At 42.4% G+C, this 21,090-nt stretch overlaps 1 protein-coding gene across 1 annotated transcript; it reads left to right on the top strand.

Moving 5' to 3' along the window:
- Nucleotides 1–353: 353 nt before the first annotated feature.
- On the top strand, nucleotides 354–20,796 carry LOC125456833 (superoxide dismutase [Cu-Zn]-like). Its single transcript, XM_048540280.1, has 3 exons — nucleotides 354–418; nucleotides 5,848–5,965; nucleotides 20,474–20,796. Exons 1-3 carry the CDS (start codon nucleotides 354–356, stop codon nucleotides 20,582–20,584), a joined length of 294 nt encoding a protein of 97 aa, XP_048396237.1. The 3' UTR covers nucleotides 20,585–20,796.
- Nucleotides 20,797–21,090: the final 294 nt, after the last annotated feature.

Below are 21,090 nucleotides of genomic sequence, written 5' to 3'. Positions count from 1 at the left end.
CAAGCAGGACATACCAGTGCTTCACTGGAGATGCACTGAAAATGTTACCTAGCAGGATGACGAAATGTTTGCAACCAAATCCACTGGCTCGGTGAGCATGTCTACAACCTTGTCACGTGTATTTTTGAATGTCCTTCTTGGAGAAGCCTCCATTCTGATCTCCTGCATGTAAGTGAGTATCTGTGTAGCTTCTCTAATTTGGGAAATCAAAATTTGGAGTAATATTGGTGTTACATATTTTACATTTTGTTCTCTGCCTCTTTCCTCTCAAAGGTCAAAGACATGTTTCGTAATTTTCTGTTATTTACAGAGCTTATTACAGAGTAATTCCAGTGCACTTTTTTTTAGGGTATATGAGTTCAGGAGTTCATTATAACCCATGTGAAAAAAGACATGGTGGACCAGAAGATGCAGACAGGTGAGGTGTTTGTGTGATTGAGATGCTTTATTAGTTTCTAAATAGAAAGCTGAGTAGATGAATTTGTTCTTCAGATATTTAAAGTTTAAACACAAATGTATAGGCCACCCGTGCTTGTAAGTAGTTTTTATAAATTATTTTGTAACTTTGAGTAAAATTCTTAATCTTCAAACAGTTCATAGAGTCATAGAATCACCATGGAAACAGATCCTTCGGTCTAACTCGCCCACGCCAACCAGATATCTTAAGATAATCTAGTGTCATTTGCCAGCATTTGGCCCAGATCCCTCTGTACTCTTACTGTTCATGTACCCATCCTGATGCCTTTTAAATGTTGTACTTTTACCCACCTCCACCACCATCTCTGGCAGCTTATTCCATACATGCACCAACCTCTGAATGAATAAGTTGTCCCTCAGGTCTCTTTTAAATCTTGCCCCTCTCATACCCTCTAAGTTTGGATGTGTCTGGGAAAAAGGCTATTCACACTATCCACGCCCCTCATGAGTTTAAAATCCTCCATAATGTCACCCCTCAGCCGACGACATTCCAGGGGACAAAAGCCTATAGCTCAAACCTTCCAACCTTGGCAACATCCTTGTCAATCTTTTCTGAATCTTTTCAAGTTTAAGAATATATTTCCTACAGGGTGCAGACTAGAACGGAACACAGAATCTAAAAGTGGTATCACCAATGTCCTGTACAGCCACAATGTGACATCCCAGCTTCTATTGTCAGTACATTGACCAATGAAGGCAAGCGTGCCATATACCTCCTTTGCCAGCATGTCTGCCTGCAACTCCACTTTCAAGAAAATATGCACCTATATCTCTAGGTCTCTTTGTTTGGCAACACTTAACCTTCATCTTCAAACAGTGTAATACTTACGCAGACTAACAGTTGGCCTGTTGTTCAGAACTTTTTAGAATTTCATATCCTAAGAAAGGTAATTTTTTTCAGTTGATGTTCAGTATCCAGACTTTATGATATGCAAAAATAATTCTAAGTTTTTAAAGTGGCAATTTGAATGAAATTTCATGGTAAGAAGCAGAATCTCCATTAAAAGTTCAGTTAGCTGTTCTGCTCAAAGTTATCATTCATATTTCAGCTCCAAATTTTATTTTATGTATTGATAGATGGTATAAACCCTTTTCCCACTACATTCAGAAAATTGTGGATCTCAACGAAAGTGACTGGTGTTTATGAAGCAATATTGAAGAAAGAACTTGCATTCCATAGCACTTTTTTATATTTATGATATTTCAAAGCAATCCTCAGATAGTCTAGCACTGTTGAAGTGTAGTCTATGTTGCTAATCAGATCAGTCTGACAGCCCAATTGCATACAGCTATTTTGGAAAACCTTAATTGAGATTTTTAAAAAACCATGTGTTTTTTGACAACGTTGGATGAGTGATAAATGATGAAGGAGACCACCCTTCTCTCAATTCTATTTTGGAATCAGCATAAACAAGTTGGCCTTGCATTGATTTGATATAGGTGCTAAAGAAGTGATTTTAAGCTTACTTATTCTGAATGGAAAAGCAAACTGAAAATGGTGAGTATTGCCGATTTCTGTTGTCTTCCTTTAAGTGCTAAGTTAAACACTGTGTTCGATCAATTAACGTGCTTGGCAGAAACTGGTTAGGCCCTGTTTAATGGATTGAAGCCAGTCCAACAATATTGAGAATTTTATAAAATTGTTATTGACAAAGACCTAGAAAAGTGGACAAAGAGGTACCATTACGAAGACAAACTCAATATCCGATTCTGGCCTGAAGATTGCAGCTTGAAATTTTTAAACTCATCGTGTGATTTTTGAGGTGAATGAAGAGAAGAATAATTTTTAATAATTTAGTGTTTAACCTTAGCTAGAGTTCCTTCCATATTACAGATTCCGTCTGCTCACTTCCTCTAACAATAGAGTAATACACTTTAGTTCTGTTCTAGTCTGGAATCCAGATCACTAAACCTTATTCATTAAAGATCACATAAACTTTGAATGCTGCAAACCAAATTAATGATCGTCTTGAAAAGTTAATAGGGTCATTTCAAACATCATGTTATAGGCTCCATGTCTCATGCACCCAATTTCTTTAGACACATGTTTGTTTGCCTCAGTTATTTGTAATTTATGTATGTTATTTTCCCTTCACCAGATATCATTCCATTCATAGGGGCAACAGGAAAAGTGGGATATCACTTATACTAATAAAGGTTAGCCTGAAAGTTAATTGCAAAATGCCAGGTAATGATTATGTCCAGCAAAACAAATGCCATTAGAATTAGTGAGCCACCTATTGTCAATATAATAGGTCTACAAAATCATGAGGGGTATAGAGGTCTACATATATAGACAGGGTGGATAGCGAGAAGCTTTTTCCCAGAGTGGGGGACTCAATTGCTGGGGGTCATGAGTTCAAAGTGAGAGGAGGAAAGTTTAAGGGAGATATGCGTGGAAAATTCTTTACGCAGAGGGTGGTGGGTGCCTGGAAGGCATTGCCAGCGGAGGTGGTAGACGCAGACACATTATCGTCTTTTAAGATATATCTGGACAGGTACATGGATGGGCGGGGAGCAAATGGACCATTAGAAAATAGATGACAGGTTAGACGGAGGATCTCGGTCGGCGCAGGCTTGGAGGGCCAAAGGGCCTGTTCCTGTGCTGTAATTTTCTTTGTTCTTTAATATCCATGGGGTATCATAATGAGAAAATGAACTAAATCAACTATAAAAATACAATGACCGTGATCAGGTTAGAAGCTGGGAGTTATACGCCAAGTAATTTACTCCCTGATTTCCTAGAGCTTGTCTACCATTTACAAGGCAGGAGTAAGGAGTAGGAAGGAATAATTTCCACTTGGCTGGGTAAGTGCAACTCCAACAACACTTGAGCAAGCCCTTTGCTTGATTGACACCCAGCCACCAACTTAAACTGTCGCGTCTTTTGCCATTGATGCATTGTAGCAGCAAGATGCACAGCGGCTGCTCATCAAGTGTCCTCAGACAGCACATTCCAAACCTGCACCCTCAACCATCCTAGAAGATCAAAGGTTGCAGAAGCAAGGAAATACAACCCACTTACAGGTTTACTTTCTGGCCACACCATTTTAACTTGGAACTATATTGCTGATCCTTCATCATTGCAGGATTGAAATCTTAGAACTTCTTTCCTAACAACAATATCTGTGTTACGCCCACCTAATCACATCAACTTAGGGATGGGTAACAAAGTGACATCTATTTCTCAAAAAAGATTAAAAAGGTTTGCATGTTTAAATTAATTTGTAATACATTACAAAGAAAATTAAATGATGAAGTGGTGCCAGTTGACTGGCAGACACCTTGCTGTGATGAGTTTTCCCCCTTGCCTGAATAAGTTTTTTTTTGTTGTGCCATGAATATTTAGGACACCCTACTCTACATGGATGAGGGTAGTGACATCAAATGTTTGAACCATAATGTTGCTACTCCCCTTTGTGTGGTGTTCAAGTGGAAGTGTGTAAGACGTGAGAAGATAATGCTGCTGTTGTTTGATGTGATTTGATGCAATGGATGAGGTAATTGATTTGGAACCAAGGTACCGTTGTGATGCATGTGTTGAAATTTGTTAAGGCAGAATTTGGAAAGCGTGCTCATCACTTGAGAGGTGAAAAGTTCCCCTTATTGTACCGGCTTTAACGAAATAAATTGGAAGTTTTTTTCAGATAACAAAGTGTGAAGCTGGATGAACACAGCAGGCCAAGCAGCACCTTAGGAACACAAAAGCTGACGTTTCGGGCCTAGACCTTTCATCAGAGAGGTGCCTGGCCTGCTGTGTTCATCCAGCTTCACACTTTGTTATCTTGGATTCTCCAGCATCTACAGTTCCCATAATCTCTGATCGGAAGTTATTTTTATCTCTCTTTGGACCTAAGCTCTGAGGGTTCTGATACTTGGACTGACTGTCTCGTCACTTCTGTTCTGAAGTTCATCATGTTTAATCCTTCTTGGACAAATTAAGCTCTGAAGGATTGTGGAACATTGATGTATTTTGAATTTTGTGGAAAACCTCAGACTTATTTCACGAGAAGAAGTAATTGAAAGGTCACTGTGGACTTTGGATTTGCTGCAGAACTTTGTTTGAACATTGCCTTAATAGAGAGTGCTTTGATATCTGTAGATACTTGGGACATCGGAAGCCTTTGAGGAAGGGCTGCCTACCTGATCCTACCAATCTTTTGAAAAGGTTGTTGATTTTGGGTGAAACCTTTGTTCATCTTGAAGAGGAATTGCAAGAACTTCACAGTATTATATTTTCTGAAAAAGCTGTGTCTACCAAGACTGTCAATACAGTCATGCATGATAAGTAATTTGACCGTATGTACCAGAACATTAGTGTGACAGCCTTTAAAACATTCTACGCTTTATCTTGTTTACTTGCCTAAATACTCGTCAGAAAGTTTGTTTTAAGTGAACTGCAGGAAAAAATCTGTTTTCTTCGTGAAGTGTGTATTTGTATGATTGGCATCATTTTGACGGATAAATGTTAGACTTCCATATTTCTGACCGAGTCTATAAACCAATTACTGTATTTTTCTTGAAAAGGTTTTTTTATTGATAGTAAACAATTGTGTTTATTAAAGAAACTTGGTTGATGGATCTTTTTAATTAAAACCTGGCATAAATATGGTATTTAATTGGCTATCTCAGCCACGAAGTTGTGACCCCTGGAGTGGTAGTACGAGAATGACAGTGCATTCCTCCAGCTTTGCTTTTGACACCTGTGTGTCTAGATATGCAAAGTATTAATCCTGGTTTCTTCTCTTGGTATTTCCCTTCTCTTGTTCTGAAATTCACCTGCTTAAAACAATATAATTTGAAACTTAAAAACAAATAATTGAACTTCCTTTATGAAAAAGAAGTGAATTCCTACTTGCATTGCCCCTGGCTGAAAATTACAATGTAGCACTGAGCTAGTACCTGATCCTCAATGTTATTAGATGAGCAAAGAATCAAGACAGTCTTCTTCCACATTAAAATGATGAATGGTTACAAACCTAAAGTATTATGTTTCTCTCTGCACAGTTTATGCCTAACCTGCTTAGTCCAACTTTTAAAAAAACTTTTATCTCTGATTTCAGTATCTGCATCGTCTGCTTTTATATTAAAGAACTCTTCGTTTGTTTCACTAAACAGTTTAAGGACATGCATTGCATACCTGTGGTACAGGCTAGATGAACCATTATTTAAACACTGCCCTTAATTGCTTACATTGGCTCCCTGCCTTGCAGTGGACTGAATTGAATTGAAAACCATCTTCCTCATCCATCAATTCCTGAACACCTTCACTGATATTCAAAGTGCTATGTAAATGCATTGTCGTTGTAGTTTCTTGTCTCTTCTTGCAAAACATACATCTAATTTTAAAGCTTCTTTAATTCTTTATAGGCATGTTGGTGACCTGGGTAACGTTGAAGCCAATGATGATGGTGTTGCTAAGTTTGAAATGCATGATCAACTTCTTCGCTTGGCAGGAAATTATTCAATAATTGGACGCACTTTGGTGGTAAATATTGCATTCTGCAGTCTCATTTGTTTTATAGCTAAACTGAACCAGTGGTTGTTGCAATAAAAATAAAAGGATAATATTTTACACATTTGAGTCTATGAATTTACTTTCATGCCATTATGCTTTCCTTTTATTGCATAGCCTAGGACAGTTACCCATCTCAGTAGTTGCTATCAGTCGCCACCTTTTTAGTTTAACTTCAACTTTGACCAGCCACACACACTTTTTTATCTGGGCCTCTGAGTATGAAAATTTGCCTTACAATAGGGATTCATCAGAATCAATTTGAAAGCTAAATGTGTTTTTTGCACATTTTTTATGCTGAAAATGTATTTGCTCAGAGCCTTTTTACTCAGAATGAATAACTTGGAATGCTAAACAAAGCTTGATATTTGTATTACATGACTACGTAGCTATTTAAACATCAGGTACAATGTGTTCGGCTCACTTTTGCATCCTGTTCTTTCCTCCCTTGTATTTATTCAGCTTCCCCTTAAACGGATCTGTAATGTGTTCAACAATTCTTTGTAGTAGTGAGTTCCATGTTTCAGCCAATCTGGACGAAAAGTAGAATTTTCTCAATTTCCTATTGAATTTATCAGTAAGTGTCTTGCGTTTATGGTTTCTTCTTTTGTTCTCATTCACAAGTGAAAACATCTTCTCTGTGCTTATTCTTAAAGATTACTCTTTTGTTTTCTTTTTGCTCGATTCCCAGCCATTTTTAGAGATGGGTATAACCTGTCCATTCTGCCACTTCTTCAGTAACAAGAACTATTTTCAGCGCTCTGAATTTGATCTAACTAGTGTTTTATTTTCTGCTATAAGTTTTATTCCTGCACAAATGAACCTTTTTGCTTTATTTACTTCTCAGTAGCATTATGAACCTACGTTACATCTGCCGTCTTTTAATTCCACCTTATGTCATGTATTTGCTTTCACCTTTTGACCTTCGATCCAACACTGAAAAGCAATGGACTGTTTTATTCCAATATGTTCACACCACAGATTTGAGTGCAGCATAACTCTGAACTCTTCTATGGCTTTTGTTTCCATTCTGTTTTGGCCAGTATTCTCTTTGTCCTCAATGAACTGTTTGCCTGTCTCCAGTACTGTGTTGTGGATCCAACCAGGGATCGGTCTGTTTTGGATTTCGTGATGTGTAGTGAAGCAGGTTTAATAAATGAAGTAAAAGTAAAAAATCCCCAGAGAAACGGTGATGTAAGATGGTTGAATTTAGCAATCAGTTTGAGAGGGAGGACTTGGATCAGAAACAACTATGCCAAGATTAAATAAAGGTAATTACAAAGAAATGAGGTCAACAACAGATGGAGACTTGTTAAATTTGAAAATGCCATTGAATGTGGATGGTAAATATAGATTATCTTCTGTTTGAGATGGCAGTTACCCATCATTTGTATGGCACAAGCATTATACACCACTTACAAACAATAGGCAACAGCTTGACTGTTGTCTCGGCCTTCTGCATGTGTACACGGATTGTTTCAGCATCTGAGGAGTCATGAATGGTACTGAAGACTGTGCAATCAGAAATGAATGTTTACACTTCTGACCTTGTTTTGGAAGAAAACTCACTGATGAAGCAGCTGATGATAGTTGAACACTAAACCCTGAGGAGATCCTGCAGCATGTCAGTTCGGATCGAAGCAAGTCATTTTAACAGAAGTTATAAGATTGGATACGAGTTTATTAACTATTCAGTCCTACTGATCCTTCCTTGCACATGTCTACTGTTCACTGTGAATTAATCAGTGAACAAAATCATATGCAAAACTACTTACTTTTTTAACTGCCATTTTCTCTTTATTTGTATATCTCCAAGTTTTAATTTAATCATTGAACGATCTATTTTTAATTCACTCATTGGACATGGACATTGTTGGCTGGTCAGCATTTTATTCCCCATGCCTAGTTGTCCTTGAGAAGGTGGTGGAGAACTGCTGCAGCCCATATGCTTCAGGTTGACCCACAATGCCTTTATGGAGGGAATTCCAGCATTTGATCCAGCGAAGGAACAGCTATTTATATTTCCAAGTAAGGACCGTGAATGGCTTGGAGGGAAACTTGTGGGTGGCAGCATCGTTTTGGATCAGACCATACTCCCTTCAGATATATCAAGGAGATAGCCTAGAACCTAACCTTTTCTTATTTAAAGGCAAGTGTATGGTGCTGTGTTCCGGGTGTAACACGATTGGCTTAAAGCTGAGTAGTGTAATCAAACACACTTTATTCTTACCCTAGAGTCAAAATACAAACACAAGAAAAAAAGTATTGGTCTGATTTTAACTCTATTGAAAAACTTAACAAATTGACAGATTATTTAACTACTAAACAGCAAACTGTTCCACACATCCTTGGCAAAGGCAAATTCAGCGAAACATTGGCTCACATACAGTTCTGGCAGCAGGAAGAGAACTCCCAGTGTTTTTGTTGTAACAGAGAGAGGAAGATAACAGCTTCCACAACCGGCTTCGAGACCCCAGCAGTTTCTGTAAGTGAAACTAAAATCATGATTCTGTGGAAACCTGCCTCCATCCGTTCAAGCTGCTTCTGTTATTCTAACTAAGCTGTTTATTTTGTTAGCTTGCAAGAGATAGCCATTGGTTACGAGCTCAAAACCTCTTCAAAAAAAAAATCAGGACCAAACGCACCTCTTAAAGCTGTAGTATCATCAATGTTCCCATGTGTCTGTTACCCTTGTCCTTCTAGATAGAAGTGGTTGTGGGTTTGGGAGGTGCTCTCAAGGCATCCTTTTGATGAATTTCTGCAGTGCATCTTGTAGATGGAATACGCTGTTACTGACTATTGGTGGTGGAGGGAAAAGATGCTTGTGGTGTGGTGCCAATCAACAGGCTGCATTGCCCTAGATGGGGTCAAGCTTCTTGGGTTGAGAATTAATGAAAAGTAAACCCCGCTGTGTATCTGATGTCCACATTTTGTTCCTGATTGATTTTATTACAATTTTTCATATTGTAAATACCATATCTTTTTCTGTATTTTTGATTTACGACTAAAACGGGAAAATAACATTTTTAAGAGCCAAGGAATGCTGCACTTCTTTTTAATGCAAGTAACTTGATACTCGTAAATGCTGTTCAAGCAGTAGAGAAGGTGAAGTTGCAGTTCAGCTGGAGCCAGCACGCTATGTAAGAATGGAACTGTGTTTAAGAACAATTAACAGATTAGTCTGTGGACTAGTATCCTGTTCTTGATGACATAGGCCTCCTGCCTGCCACTGGCTGTTCCCGTTCCACTCTGGGCCGATGACTGCCATCCCTGCCGGCTGTCATCCCTACTTCGGGCTGCTCGATGCAGTCTCCACTCTGCTCCAGGCCACTGGCCTTCCCCACTATGCTCCGGGGCTACTGATAGAAGAAAAAAAAGACAGAAGAGTGAAACAGCATTCTGTATAGTTATATCAACGTGGCATAGTTTATCAACAAAATAATTATGACACATTCAGTTGTCAAGACATCCAAACAAAACTTGATTTTTTTTAATACCTCCTTATTGCAGATTGCCAGTAACCTCGTCATGGAAACATCTTTTCTGTAAACCAGTATGACAACTGGTGACTTGCATGACCCACTTTATTTTGGAAATCGCTTCTTTCTGACATTTCCTTTATGTTAATAAGGTCATTCCTCAACCTTTGATCAGTGACACACTTTGTCGGATGGATAGTTTCCCACCAATAACAGTTATCCGGCCAAACTTTTCTTATTGTCCCATGTAAGATTTCCTTTAGAATACTCTATAAACCCCTTGTAGTTACAGTTCCTTCTACAACCTGAGGAGTTGTGAATACTTATGAATATTGTGCAAATGTCATTGTCACCTCTAAATTAATGGTGGGAAGGTCATTAAAACCATTCCAGATGGGTGGGCTTCACTCACTGCCTTGAGGACCTCTTGCAATGATGTCCTCTAACTGAGGTGATTTCCTTCCCACAAGCACAACCATCTTTCTTTTGTGGTCAGTTTGATCCCAACTAGCAGAGAGTTTCTCTAATTCCTGTTGCCTCTAGTAATCTTTGCTACAGCTTCTTAAGCCTCACTCAGTAGAATAGTGAGTGTCAAAGGAACTCACTGTCTGCTCCATTGTTGAGTTCAGCTGTCTTGTCCATGTTTGGACCAATACTGTGATTAGATTAGGAGCTGAGTGGGCCTGGTTAGAGAACACAAACTGGGTGAATCAGCAGAATATTGTTAAGTAAGTGCTATCTGTGACAAACTGCAGCATTTTTTTGATTGAGAAAGTAAACTGATGGGGCAGTACTTGGCTGTGTCGGATTTGGGTTTTGTGGTAGGGCATACATGGTCAATTTTTGACATGAGTGGGTAGAGACCAGCATTTTAACTGTGCACAAAACCAGTTCGGTCAAGGAAGCGGCTAGCTTTAGTTGTCATACTTGTATTTTTGCTGAAAGGTTGTTTGGGCTGAGTGCATTTGCAATATTCAGCATCTTCAGTCCTTTCATGATGTCAAGTGGAGTCAATCAGATTGGTTGAAGATTGGCATCTGTGATGCTTGGAACCTCAGCAGCAGACCAAGAAGGTTCATTTACTCAGTACTTCTAGCTGAAGCTCGCCCATTTGGGACCTGCAGCAGTGCAGTCATTCTCCTGGCATTTGGGGCTGGTGGCAGCAGCAACAAAGCTCCTCCAGTGATCGGGGTCAGTGGCTCTGGTGGCAAAGAACCCTGCAAGATGGCAGCACCAACAAGGCAACATGTGCAGCTGAAAGAGAACTTGAGGCTGGGCGACAGCCTGGCCTGGCAGCGGAACCAGGGAGTCTTGGTTTGAGGGAGTGATGAGTGTGGGTTCAGTGGTGTCAGCAAAGTGGGCCCAGCAATGAAGGCAGGACACCTGAAGTAGGGCGAATCCTATGTTAGTGAGTATGAGGCATGGGGCAGCGAGGCAGTGGAGGTCCCCCTTTGGAGTAGGTGTCAGCATAACTGGGTCAATAAGACTGACATTCTTAAATTTTTATTTCTTTATTTTTCTGATTTACTTCTATGATCTGTTATGCTGGACTGTTTATTTCTTTACCTTCCTAATTTTCTTTATTATTCCCGAAGAATTTGATCTAAGTTTCTGTGCCTAGATAATTTTGTACCTTAGGTGGCACTGTAGTGTGGCACCTGTTAACTTTTCACTGTACTCATTTGAGTACATGTAACAATAAAGCTAATTCAACTCAATTTATTCAGATAGTTGCAAATGCTTCTGCCTTATTGCTTGTAAAACAGTCTCAGCAGCCATAGGGAAATCTGGAGAGTCAGTTAACTAAAAAATTAAAGACTTGAGAAAGGAATGATATTCCTTTGGGATTCGACTATCTGAGAAATATGTTGAAACTTTGTCTTTCTGTATATGTTAAGATCTTTCTAAATGAATGTGTTTGTGCATGAATATATGAATTCTGTATACTAGTTTTCTCTTTTGTGAAATGAACTTGTGTTCTTTTATTAAAGAATATTAGCACACTCCTGTGCGTGTATTTCAGTGACTAACAATAACAGTAATCAAATGCAAAAATTAAACTTTTGATCTATCAAACTAGTTTTCTGACAGGTTTGACTTGACCAGTATTACCATCAGATGGGATCAAAAAACATAGCATGTGGTTACGGAGGAGAGGGAAACCAAATATAGATCTGTCCAGAATTCCAGGGATAAATGGTGCACATGTTGAAAAGTTGTCCCCGTTTCTGATAATACTTTGGGTACCACCATAGAGTAGAACCAGAAAATGGCAGGCCACAAAGTGAAATGATGATTTAGGGAAAAAGAAAGCTTTTTTGACCTTTTGTCAAAGATGGCAGAGCAGACAAAAAGGCTATTGCATTATTGTTGCAGTCATAGAAAATATTTGTGAGGGAACAGAATTTGACTGGAGAACCGTGTGTATAGTTTTGGGAGCTGTGCCCACTTGCTTGGGAGTTATACTTACGGCAGGATGGTTATATTCAAACAAATGGTTTTGTTAACTTCCACTTCACTCTTTTTCTTCCTTCCTACTATATGATGCTGCACCAGTGGATGATTGGAAATGACAAAATATAGATACGTGACATACATAGGATCCCCTTGCAAGGGTTAAAATTTTTATACTTAACCATTTTTCTAATTAACCTGTTCAGAGATGTTACTACACATTTTTGGAGCAGGTGACACTTGAACCCCGGCCGTATTGGTTCAGGGATAGGGACATTACCACCATGCCATAAGAGGGCCACAATATATATATTTAATTTGTTTAACTTTTATTCCAGTCAACCTGTTCATAGATGTTATTTTGCACAAACGGAGCACGTAGGTCTCTCAGTCGAGGGATAGGGACACTACCATTTTACCAAGAGCCTCCTTATAAGGGCTTAAAAGGCCCTCAGAAACACTAGTTTCAGCAGATACAATTACAGAACGATTGAAAGACTGCTGTGTGAATGAGGATATAATTTAAGAAGTCAGAATCATCTTGAAGGGGATTCTTACCAGATTCTCTTATCAATCCTTAGGTTATCAAAAGTTCTACTATGGTTCTGTTATCCTGGGTTAGGGTGAGGGAAGTTGTACCATTGTAGTCCTTCATCTGTCTGTCGTAGCTGCCATTGCTTACTTTATTTTTGCATGTCCATCAGACAGTTGTTTCTTTTGCAAATTTCACACAAAAGCATCCAATATGTAGTGATTGTAATGACATCAGCCAGGTGGACTTCATGGAATATGAGTTCTCTGGGGCTGTTAATCTGGTCCAGTCTGGAAGCCCCAGCTGACAGATTTAAACAAGAGTGTCAGACCCATGCTGTTCACTCTGAGATCTGGCTCTGAAGAAACTGGATCAGTATCAAGAACTTTCCATGTGTGAATAAAGGGCGACTTGGTGCTGGATACCAGCCTCTCTGGAGTTATTTAATTCGCAATGAGAGAAAATCAAGCTCTGAAGAAATTCACTGGCCATAGTTGTCTTTGAGTTGGGATAAACATTCCTGACATTGTGCCGTTATTTGGGAAACTTGACTCATTTGAACCTGTGTCTGAGACAGGACCCAGTATATGGAAAGATTTTTTTTCTGGAGAAATGACATTGGGGCAGATGGAGAGCAATTTAGTGAGAATGGCTGGGTTAACCCTGGACTCGGGTACATGTCAACTGTGCAGATCCTTTCATAGGCTCAATATTCTTAGTCGTTGTGATCCCCACTCAAAGTGGCTCGGACATGCATAAAATTAATTTGTCAAATACCGGGATGGCGATAGAAAAACTGCATGCATCTTTTGCAGAGCGCGGACTGCCAGAAGTGTTGGTCACAGATAACAGGCCATCACTTACCAGCGGGGAATTTAAGTACTTGTAAAGTCAAATGGCATTCAACATGTAAGGACAGCTCCATACCATCCATTGTCCAATAGTCTGGCAGAAAAAGCAGTCCAGTCTTTGAAGGCAGGTTTAAAGAAACAGCCTACAGGTTCACGAGATACCAAATTGTCCTGGTTCCTGTTTGATTATTGGAGGAGGGGGGGGCAGCGTGGTAAATGGCATCAGGAAAGCCAACATCAAACAAGACCCTGCTAAGCAAGAAACAGTTTCCTTCACAGAACGAAGTTTGGTGTAGGAACCACAGAATGGCCCTGCATGGGTAAGAGGCATGGTAAACGTGAGGTCAGGTCCAGTGACTGAAAGTTTGTCTATGTGCGAAGGTCCTGAACAAGTCCATGGACTGTGTGAAAACTGTAAACTTGCAAACAGGGTGTGAGCAAAATGTAAACCAAATAAAAACTGAAAGAACTGTGGTAGCTGTAAATCGGGCACAAAAACAAAGTTGCTGGGAATGCTCAGCAGGTCTGGCAGCTTCAGTGAAGGAAAAAACAGACTTAACGTTTTGGGTACTGTGACCCCTCCTCAGAATTGGGCAAAACGTGCCCACCTCAGCAGCCTTTCCGAGCGTTCCAGACCTCTGTCTGTCAAGCGGTGAAGACACTTCTGACTCTGAAATGGACACAGCCTATGTCACCTTTTGATGCCTTTACCTTTTGAAGAAGAGAATGAATTTCTTCCGAGATGCTCCGGGTGCAAGAGGTGAGCTACCCCTATCAGAGGCAGAGTTGGGAGGAACCTGAGCCAGTGCTGAAACACCACAGGAAGAGCTACAAAAAAAAATGAACTGTCCTATGTCCTCAGATTCATGGGGAGGATGTAGTGATAGTAATGAGGTCAGTCAGGTGGACTTCATAGAATATGTATTCCCTGATTGAGGCTGTTAATCTAGTCCAATCAGGGAGGCCTGGATAAAAACAGGAGTGTCACAGACATCCTGTTCAATCTGAGAGCTGGCTGTGAGGCAGCTGGATCGGTGTCAAGGACTTTCCACATGTAAATAAAGGATGACTTGATGACAGACACTGGCTTCTTGGAGTTATTTCACAATGCACAAGTAAAATTCTGAGCTAATGCTTTATTCTATCTCTCTGTCCAAGCCCTCCTAAGATTCTTTCAGTATTTAGTGACATAACATTGAATAATAGCAAGTCTTTTAAAAACCCAACTTCCCATTTAGTGAGAAACCACAAAGAAATAATTGAACAATCCTGTCATAACTGAAGGAGACAACTCGGTGATTCTAGAAATATGTTACCATCATAAGCTGCTGCAGTCTTTTCAAACTGACATCGAATAGCTCTCAAATCAGCCATGATTGATTTGAATGGCACAATGAGCTTGAGAGGTTCAGTGGCTGAACTTTATTCCTTTGTTTCTACTTCTTGCTGAAGCCATTCAAAGCTACTTACATTGGGAGTAATTTCCTCCCCAGTCTTTCAATATTGTGCATCGTTAGTGTCAAAAGCAACTACAGATTGTTGTAAGATGATAAAATGTGAGGCTGGATGAACACAGCAGGCCAAGCAGCATCTCAGGAGCACAAAAGCTGACGTTTCGGGCCTAGACCCTTCATCAGAGAGGGGGATGGGGGGAGGGAACTGGAATAAATAGGGAGAGAGGGGGAGGCGGACCGAAGATGGAGAGCAAAGAAGATAGGTGGAGAGGGTGTAGGTGGGGAGGTAGGGAGGGGATAGGTCAGTCCAGGGAAGACGGACAGGTCAAGGAGGTGGGATGAGGTTAGTAGGTAGCTGGGGGTGCGGCTGGGGGTGGGAGGAAGGGATGGGTGAGAGGAAGAACCGGTTAGGGAGGCAGAGACAGGTTGGACTGGTTTTGGGATGCAGTGGGTGGGGGGGAAGAGCTGGGCTGGTTGTGTGGTGCAGTGGGGGGAGGGGATGAACTGGGCTGGTTTAGGGATGCAGTGGGGGAAGGGGAGATTTTGAAACTGGTGAAGTCCACATTGATACCATATGGCTGCAGGGTTCCCAGGCGGAATATGAGTTGCTGTTCCTGCAACCTTCGGGTGGCATCATTGTGGCAGTGCAGGAGGCCCATGATGGACATGTCATCAAGAGAATGGGAGGGGGAGTGGAAATGGTTTGCGACTGGGAGGTGCAGTTGTTTGTTGCGAACTGAGCGGAGGTGTTCTGCAAAGCGGTCCCCAAGCCTCCGCTTGGTTTCCCCAATGTAGAGAAAGCCGCACCGGGTACAGTGGATGCAGTATACCACATTGGCAGATGTGCAGGTGAACCTCTGCTTAATGTGGAATGTCATCTTGGGGCCTGGGATGGGGGTGAGGGAGGAGGTGTGGGGACAAGTGTAGCATTTCCTGCGGTTGCAGGGGAAGGTGCCGGGTGTGGTGGGGTTGGAGGGCAGTGTGGAGCGAACAAGGGAGTCACGGAGAGAGTGGTCTCTCCGGAAAGCAGACAGGGGTGGGGATGGAAAAATGACTTGGGTGGTGGGGTCGGATTGTAAATGGCGGAAGTGTCGGAGGATAATGCGTTGTATCCGGAGGTTGGTAGGGTGGTGTGTGAGAACGAGGGGGATCCTCTTGGGGCGGTTGTGGCGGGGGCGGGGTGTGAGGGATGTGTCGCGGGAAATGCGGGAGACGCGGTCAAGGGCGTTCTCAATCACCGTGGGGGGGAAGTTGCGGTCCTTAAAGAACTTGGACATCTGGGATGTGCGGGAGTGGAATGTCTTATCGTGGGAGCAGATGCGGCGGAGGCGGAGGAATTGGGAATAGGGGATGGAGTTTTTGCAGGAGGGTGGGTGGGAGGAGGTGTATTCTAGGTAGCTGTGGGAGTCGGTGGGCTTGAAATGGACATCAGTTACAAGCTGGTTGTACAACTGATGTCCATTTCAAGCCCACCGACTCCCACAGCTACCTAGAATACACCTCCTCCCACCCACCCTCCTGCAAAAACTCCATCCCCTATTCCCAATTCCTCCGCCTCCGCCGCATCTGCTCCCACGATAAGACATTCCACTCCCGCACATCCCAGATGTCCAAGTTCTTTAAGGACCGCAACTTCCCCCCCACGGTGATTGAGAACGCCCTTGACCGCGTCTCCCGCATTTCCCGCGACACATCCCTCACACCCCGCCCCCGCCACAACCGCCCCAAGAGGATCCCCCTCGTTCTCACACACCACCCTACCAACCTCCGGATACAACGCATTATCCTCCGACACTTCCGCCATTTACAATCCGACCCCACCACCCAAGACATTTTTCCATCCCCACCCCTGTCTGCTTTCCGGAGAGACCACTCTCTCCGTGACTCCCTTGTTCGCTCCACACTGCCCTCCAACCCCACCACACCCGGCACCTTCCCCTGCAACCGCAGGAAATGCTACACTTGTCCCCACACCTCCTCCCTCACCCCCATCCCAGGCCCCAAGATGACATTCCACATTAAGCAGAGGTTCACCTGCACATCTGCCAATGTGGTATACTGCATCCACTGTACCCGGTGCGGCTTTCTCTACATTGGGGAAACCAAGCGGAGGCTTGGGGACCGCTTTGCAGAACACCTCCGCTCAGTTCGCAACAAACAACTGCACCTCCCAGTCGCAAACCATTTCCACTCCCCCTCCCATTCTCTTGATGACATGTCCATCATGGGCCTCCTGCACTGCCACAATGATGCCACCCGAAGGTTGCAGGAACAGCAACTCATATTCCGCCTGGGAACCCTGCAGCCATATGGTATCAATGTGGACTTCACCAGTTTCAAAATCTCCCCTTCCCCCACTGCATCCCTAAACCAGCCCAGTTCATCCCCTCCCCCCACTGCACCACACAACCAGCCCAGCTCTTCCCCCCCACCCACTGCATCCCAAAACCAGTCCAACCTGTCTCTGCCTCCCTAACCGGTTCTTCCTCTCACCCATCCCTTCCTCCCACCCCCAGCCGCACCCCCAGCTACCTACTAACCTCATCCCACCTCCTTGACCTGTCCGTCTTCCCTGGACTGACCTATCCCCTCCCTACCTCCCCACCTACACCCTCTCCACCTATCTTCTTTGCTCTCCATCTTCGGTCCGCCTCCCCCTCCCTCCCTATTTATTCCAGTTCCCTCCCCCCATCCTCCTCTCTGATGAAGGGTCTAGGCCCGAAACGTCAGCTTTTGTGCTCCTGAGATGCTGCTTGGCCTGCTGTGTTCATCCAGCCTCACATTTTATCATCTTGGAATCTCCAGCATCTGCAGTTCCCATTATCTCTGATACAGATTGTTGTAAACCCATTTGTGTAATCTTTTAAAGGAACCGTTATTCCACTTTCCTTTTCTTTGGATTGTATATTGTGGTTTTTGAAAAGAAGGATATAGGTAGTTAGCTACCTCTTTGTATACAAAACATTTAGCATACATTTTGATCTTACAGCATGAAATCATAGAATTCCTACGGTGTGGATACAGGCCGTTCAACCTATCAAGTCCTCACCAACCTCCAGGGAAGATCCCACCCAGACCCATCCCTTTACCTATCTTTCTAACATTCATTTCCCGTGACTAATCCACCTAGCCTGCACCTCCCTAGACACTATAGGCAATTTAACATGGCCAGTCTTAGGTAATCTGCACATCTTTGGACTGTGGGAGGAAACCGGAACACTCAAGACACCTACTCAGACTGTCACCCAAGGCTGGAATTGAACCCAGTTCCTGGTGCTGTGAGGCACCAGCATCAAGTGCTGGGCCACATGTAAAATGATCATTAAAGTTTTGTCAAGAACAATAACAAAATTGCTGGAAAAGCTCAGCAGATCTGGCAGCAAGTGTGGAAGAGAAAACTAAGTTCATGTTTTGGTTCCACTCACTGGGAAAATGTAAGTTGATATGCAGAAAAAAGAGGAGGGGGAGGAGTAGGGAGTAAACAATAGGATAGAGCCTAAAGAGAGAGAAGAGCAGTTGGACAGACAAAGAGTTGGTAACGATGGTTGGGAGGGTGAATAGTCGTTAATAGTGACTGATAATAGGTCATGTGTAATGGCAGGCTATGTGGTAACAAGGTCTGGTGTGTGGGGTGGGGGCTGGGACATGGGAGAGTTTAGGCATTAAAATTATTGAACTCTATATTGAGTCTGGAGAGCTGTAGGGTCCCCAAGTGGAAAATGAGGTGTTTTTTCTAGCTTGCTTTGAGCTTCACTGGCAGCAAGCCAGAGACAGACATGTTGGTCAAGGAACAGAGTGGTGAGTTAAAGTGGCAGGCAAGGGGTAGTTCAGGGTTTTTTTTGCATGTGGAACATAGCTGTTCTGCGAAGCGGTTACTAGTCAATGCTTCATTTCTCCAGTGTAGAGAGGACCACATTGTGAGCAGTGAATGCAGTAGGCGAGATTCTGGGAAGTGCAGGTGAAGTGTTGCTTTACCTGGAGGGTATGTTTGCATCCTTGGATACTGGGGAGGGAGGAGGTAAATGAGCATGTGTTGCACCTTTGCCGCTTACAGGGAAAGGTGCTGTAGGGCTGTGGAGTTGGTGTGAACAAAGTGTGGACCAGGGTGTCCCGGACGGAACGGTCCCTGTGGAAGGCAGATAAGGGAGTGGTGGCGTTTTGCTGGAGGTGGCAGAAATAGCACCCAATTACTTATGCATATGGATGCTGGCGGGATGATAGATAAGACAAGGTAACCCAATCACTGTTACGGATAGGAAGAGAAGGGGTGAGGGCAATAGTGCAGGAGATGGATCGACCACGGAGCTAGGAAATCCTCGGTTGAGGAAGAAAGTTGACCTCATCTGAACATATATGATGGAGACAAAGGAATTGAGAGAATGGAATGGAGTCTTTACAGGAAGTGGGATGTGAGGATGTCTCGTCCAGGTAGCTGTGGGAGTCAATGGATTTGTAGTGGATATTAGTGGCCAGTCTGTCCCCAGAAATGGAAACAGAAATGTCGAGGAAGCGAAGGTAGGAGTCAGAGATCTGAAGGGTGGAAATTGGAGGCGAAATTGATGAAGTTTTCCAATTTCGTATGAGATCGGGAAGCAGCACACATGATATTGTCGATGTATCGGAGAAAGAGTTATGGGTGCAGGCCGGAATAGGACTGGAACAAGGAATGTTCCTCGTACCCCACGAAGAGGCAGGCATAACTACGGCCCATGCGGGTAACCATAGCCACCCCTCTTACCTGAAGAAAATAAGAGGAGGTAAAAGAGAAGTTGTTGAGAATGAGGACGAGCTCAGCCAAGTGGAGGAGGGTGGTGGTGGATGGTGATAGTTCAGGTCTTTGCTCCAGGAAGAACCGGAGAGCCCTAAGACCTTTCTGTGGGAAATGAACATGTAAAGGGATTGCATGCCCATGGTAAGGAGGAGGCGGCTGGAAACAGCAAACTGGAAGTTCTGAAACCGGCGTGTGGCATCAGAGGAATCATGGATGTATGTGGGCAGGGAAAAGGACCAGGGATAGAAGATTGAGTCAGGGCTGGAAGAGATGAGTTCTGTGGGGCAAGAGCAGGATGAAATAATGGATCTGCCCAGACAGTCCTGTTTGTGGATTTTTGGGGGGAGTTCCAGCAAAGCTCAGCTGGAAAACAACACCTCATTTTCTGCTTGGGGAGCCAACAGCCTTCCTGACGCAATATCGAGTTCAATAATTTTAAGGCCTAAACCCTCCCATGTCCCAGCCCCCTACCTCACACACCAGACCTTGTTACTACATAGTCTGCCATTATACAGTACCTATTGTTAGTCACAATATAGTCCCCATTAACAACTATTCACCCTCCCATACATTGTTATCAACTCTTTGTCCAACTGCTCTTCTCTCTCTTTGGGCTCTAGCCTATCATTTACTCCCTTCCCCATCCCCGTCCCCTTATTTCTGCATATAAACTTACATTTTCCCAGCCACCGTCAGTTTTGAGGAAGGGTCACCTGACCCGAAACAATAACTCTGCTTTTTCCTTCACAGATGCTGCCAGACCTGCTACCTTTTCCAGCAACTTTGTTTTGTTCCTGATATACAGCATCAACAGTTCTTTTGGTTTTTATTAAAGTCTATTTTTGAATATTTTTGAATACTGTGCTCACTTTCATTGGAACAACTGCATGTGAAACATTGCTATTTGGATATTGAGTTAATAACTTTGTCTTCTTCAAAGGTTACAGAGAATGAAGATGACCTGGGTAAAGGTGAAAATGATGAGAGTGCTGCAACAGGAAATGCTGGAAAAGGTTTAGCCTGGGGTATAATTGGAATAGCTAACAAATAAAAGAAAAAGTAGCACAAAAATGAAATTAGGAATAGCATGTAGTGTGCGGAATAATAAAATAAAGTAAGTTTCAGTATAAGTGAGAGTTTTACACAGTATTTGAAAATGCCTTTTATGAAGATCCCGTTACTTTATGTATCTTTGTTCTTTGCAGTAAAATTTTATGTCACTTTGATAACTTTTAGTATTTGACTATTTCAATCCAAAGTCAGATGTGGATATTAATATTGTCAGTTTTGATATTTATCATTTCTGCTTTACTTACGTGAGTTTCAAATAGTTGTCAATTCTGGTTAGATGTGAAAAACAACGTTTGTAATTTTCTTAAGTTTTAACTACAGGTTTCAATAAAATTTAAACAATTGTCTATGTTCTTGATACATTATATTTGTTGTAAAAATGGTCAAGCATGAAATTGCTCAACTCAGTGCAATACTGCAAAAATTTCTGATGGCATTTTTGGCTGTTCAGGAATTATTAAAAATAAGAAGGAAAAATTGAAACAA

The sequence above is a fragment of the Stegostoma tigrinum genome, chromosome 12, assembly GCF_030684315.1.
Source record: "Stegostoma tigrinum isolate sSteTig4 chromosome 12, sSteTig4.hap1, whole genome shotgun sequence".
NCBI lineage: Eukaryota > Metazoa > Chordata > Chondrichthyes > Orectolobiformes > Stegostomatidae > Stegostoma > Stegostoma tigrinum.
Note: the sequence above shows the minus strand (reverse complement) of the source record. Positions and strands in the feature narration are given on the sequence as shown.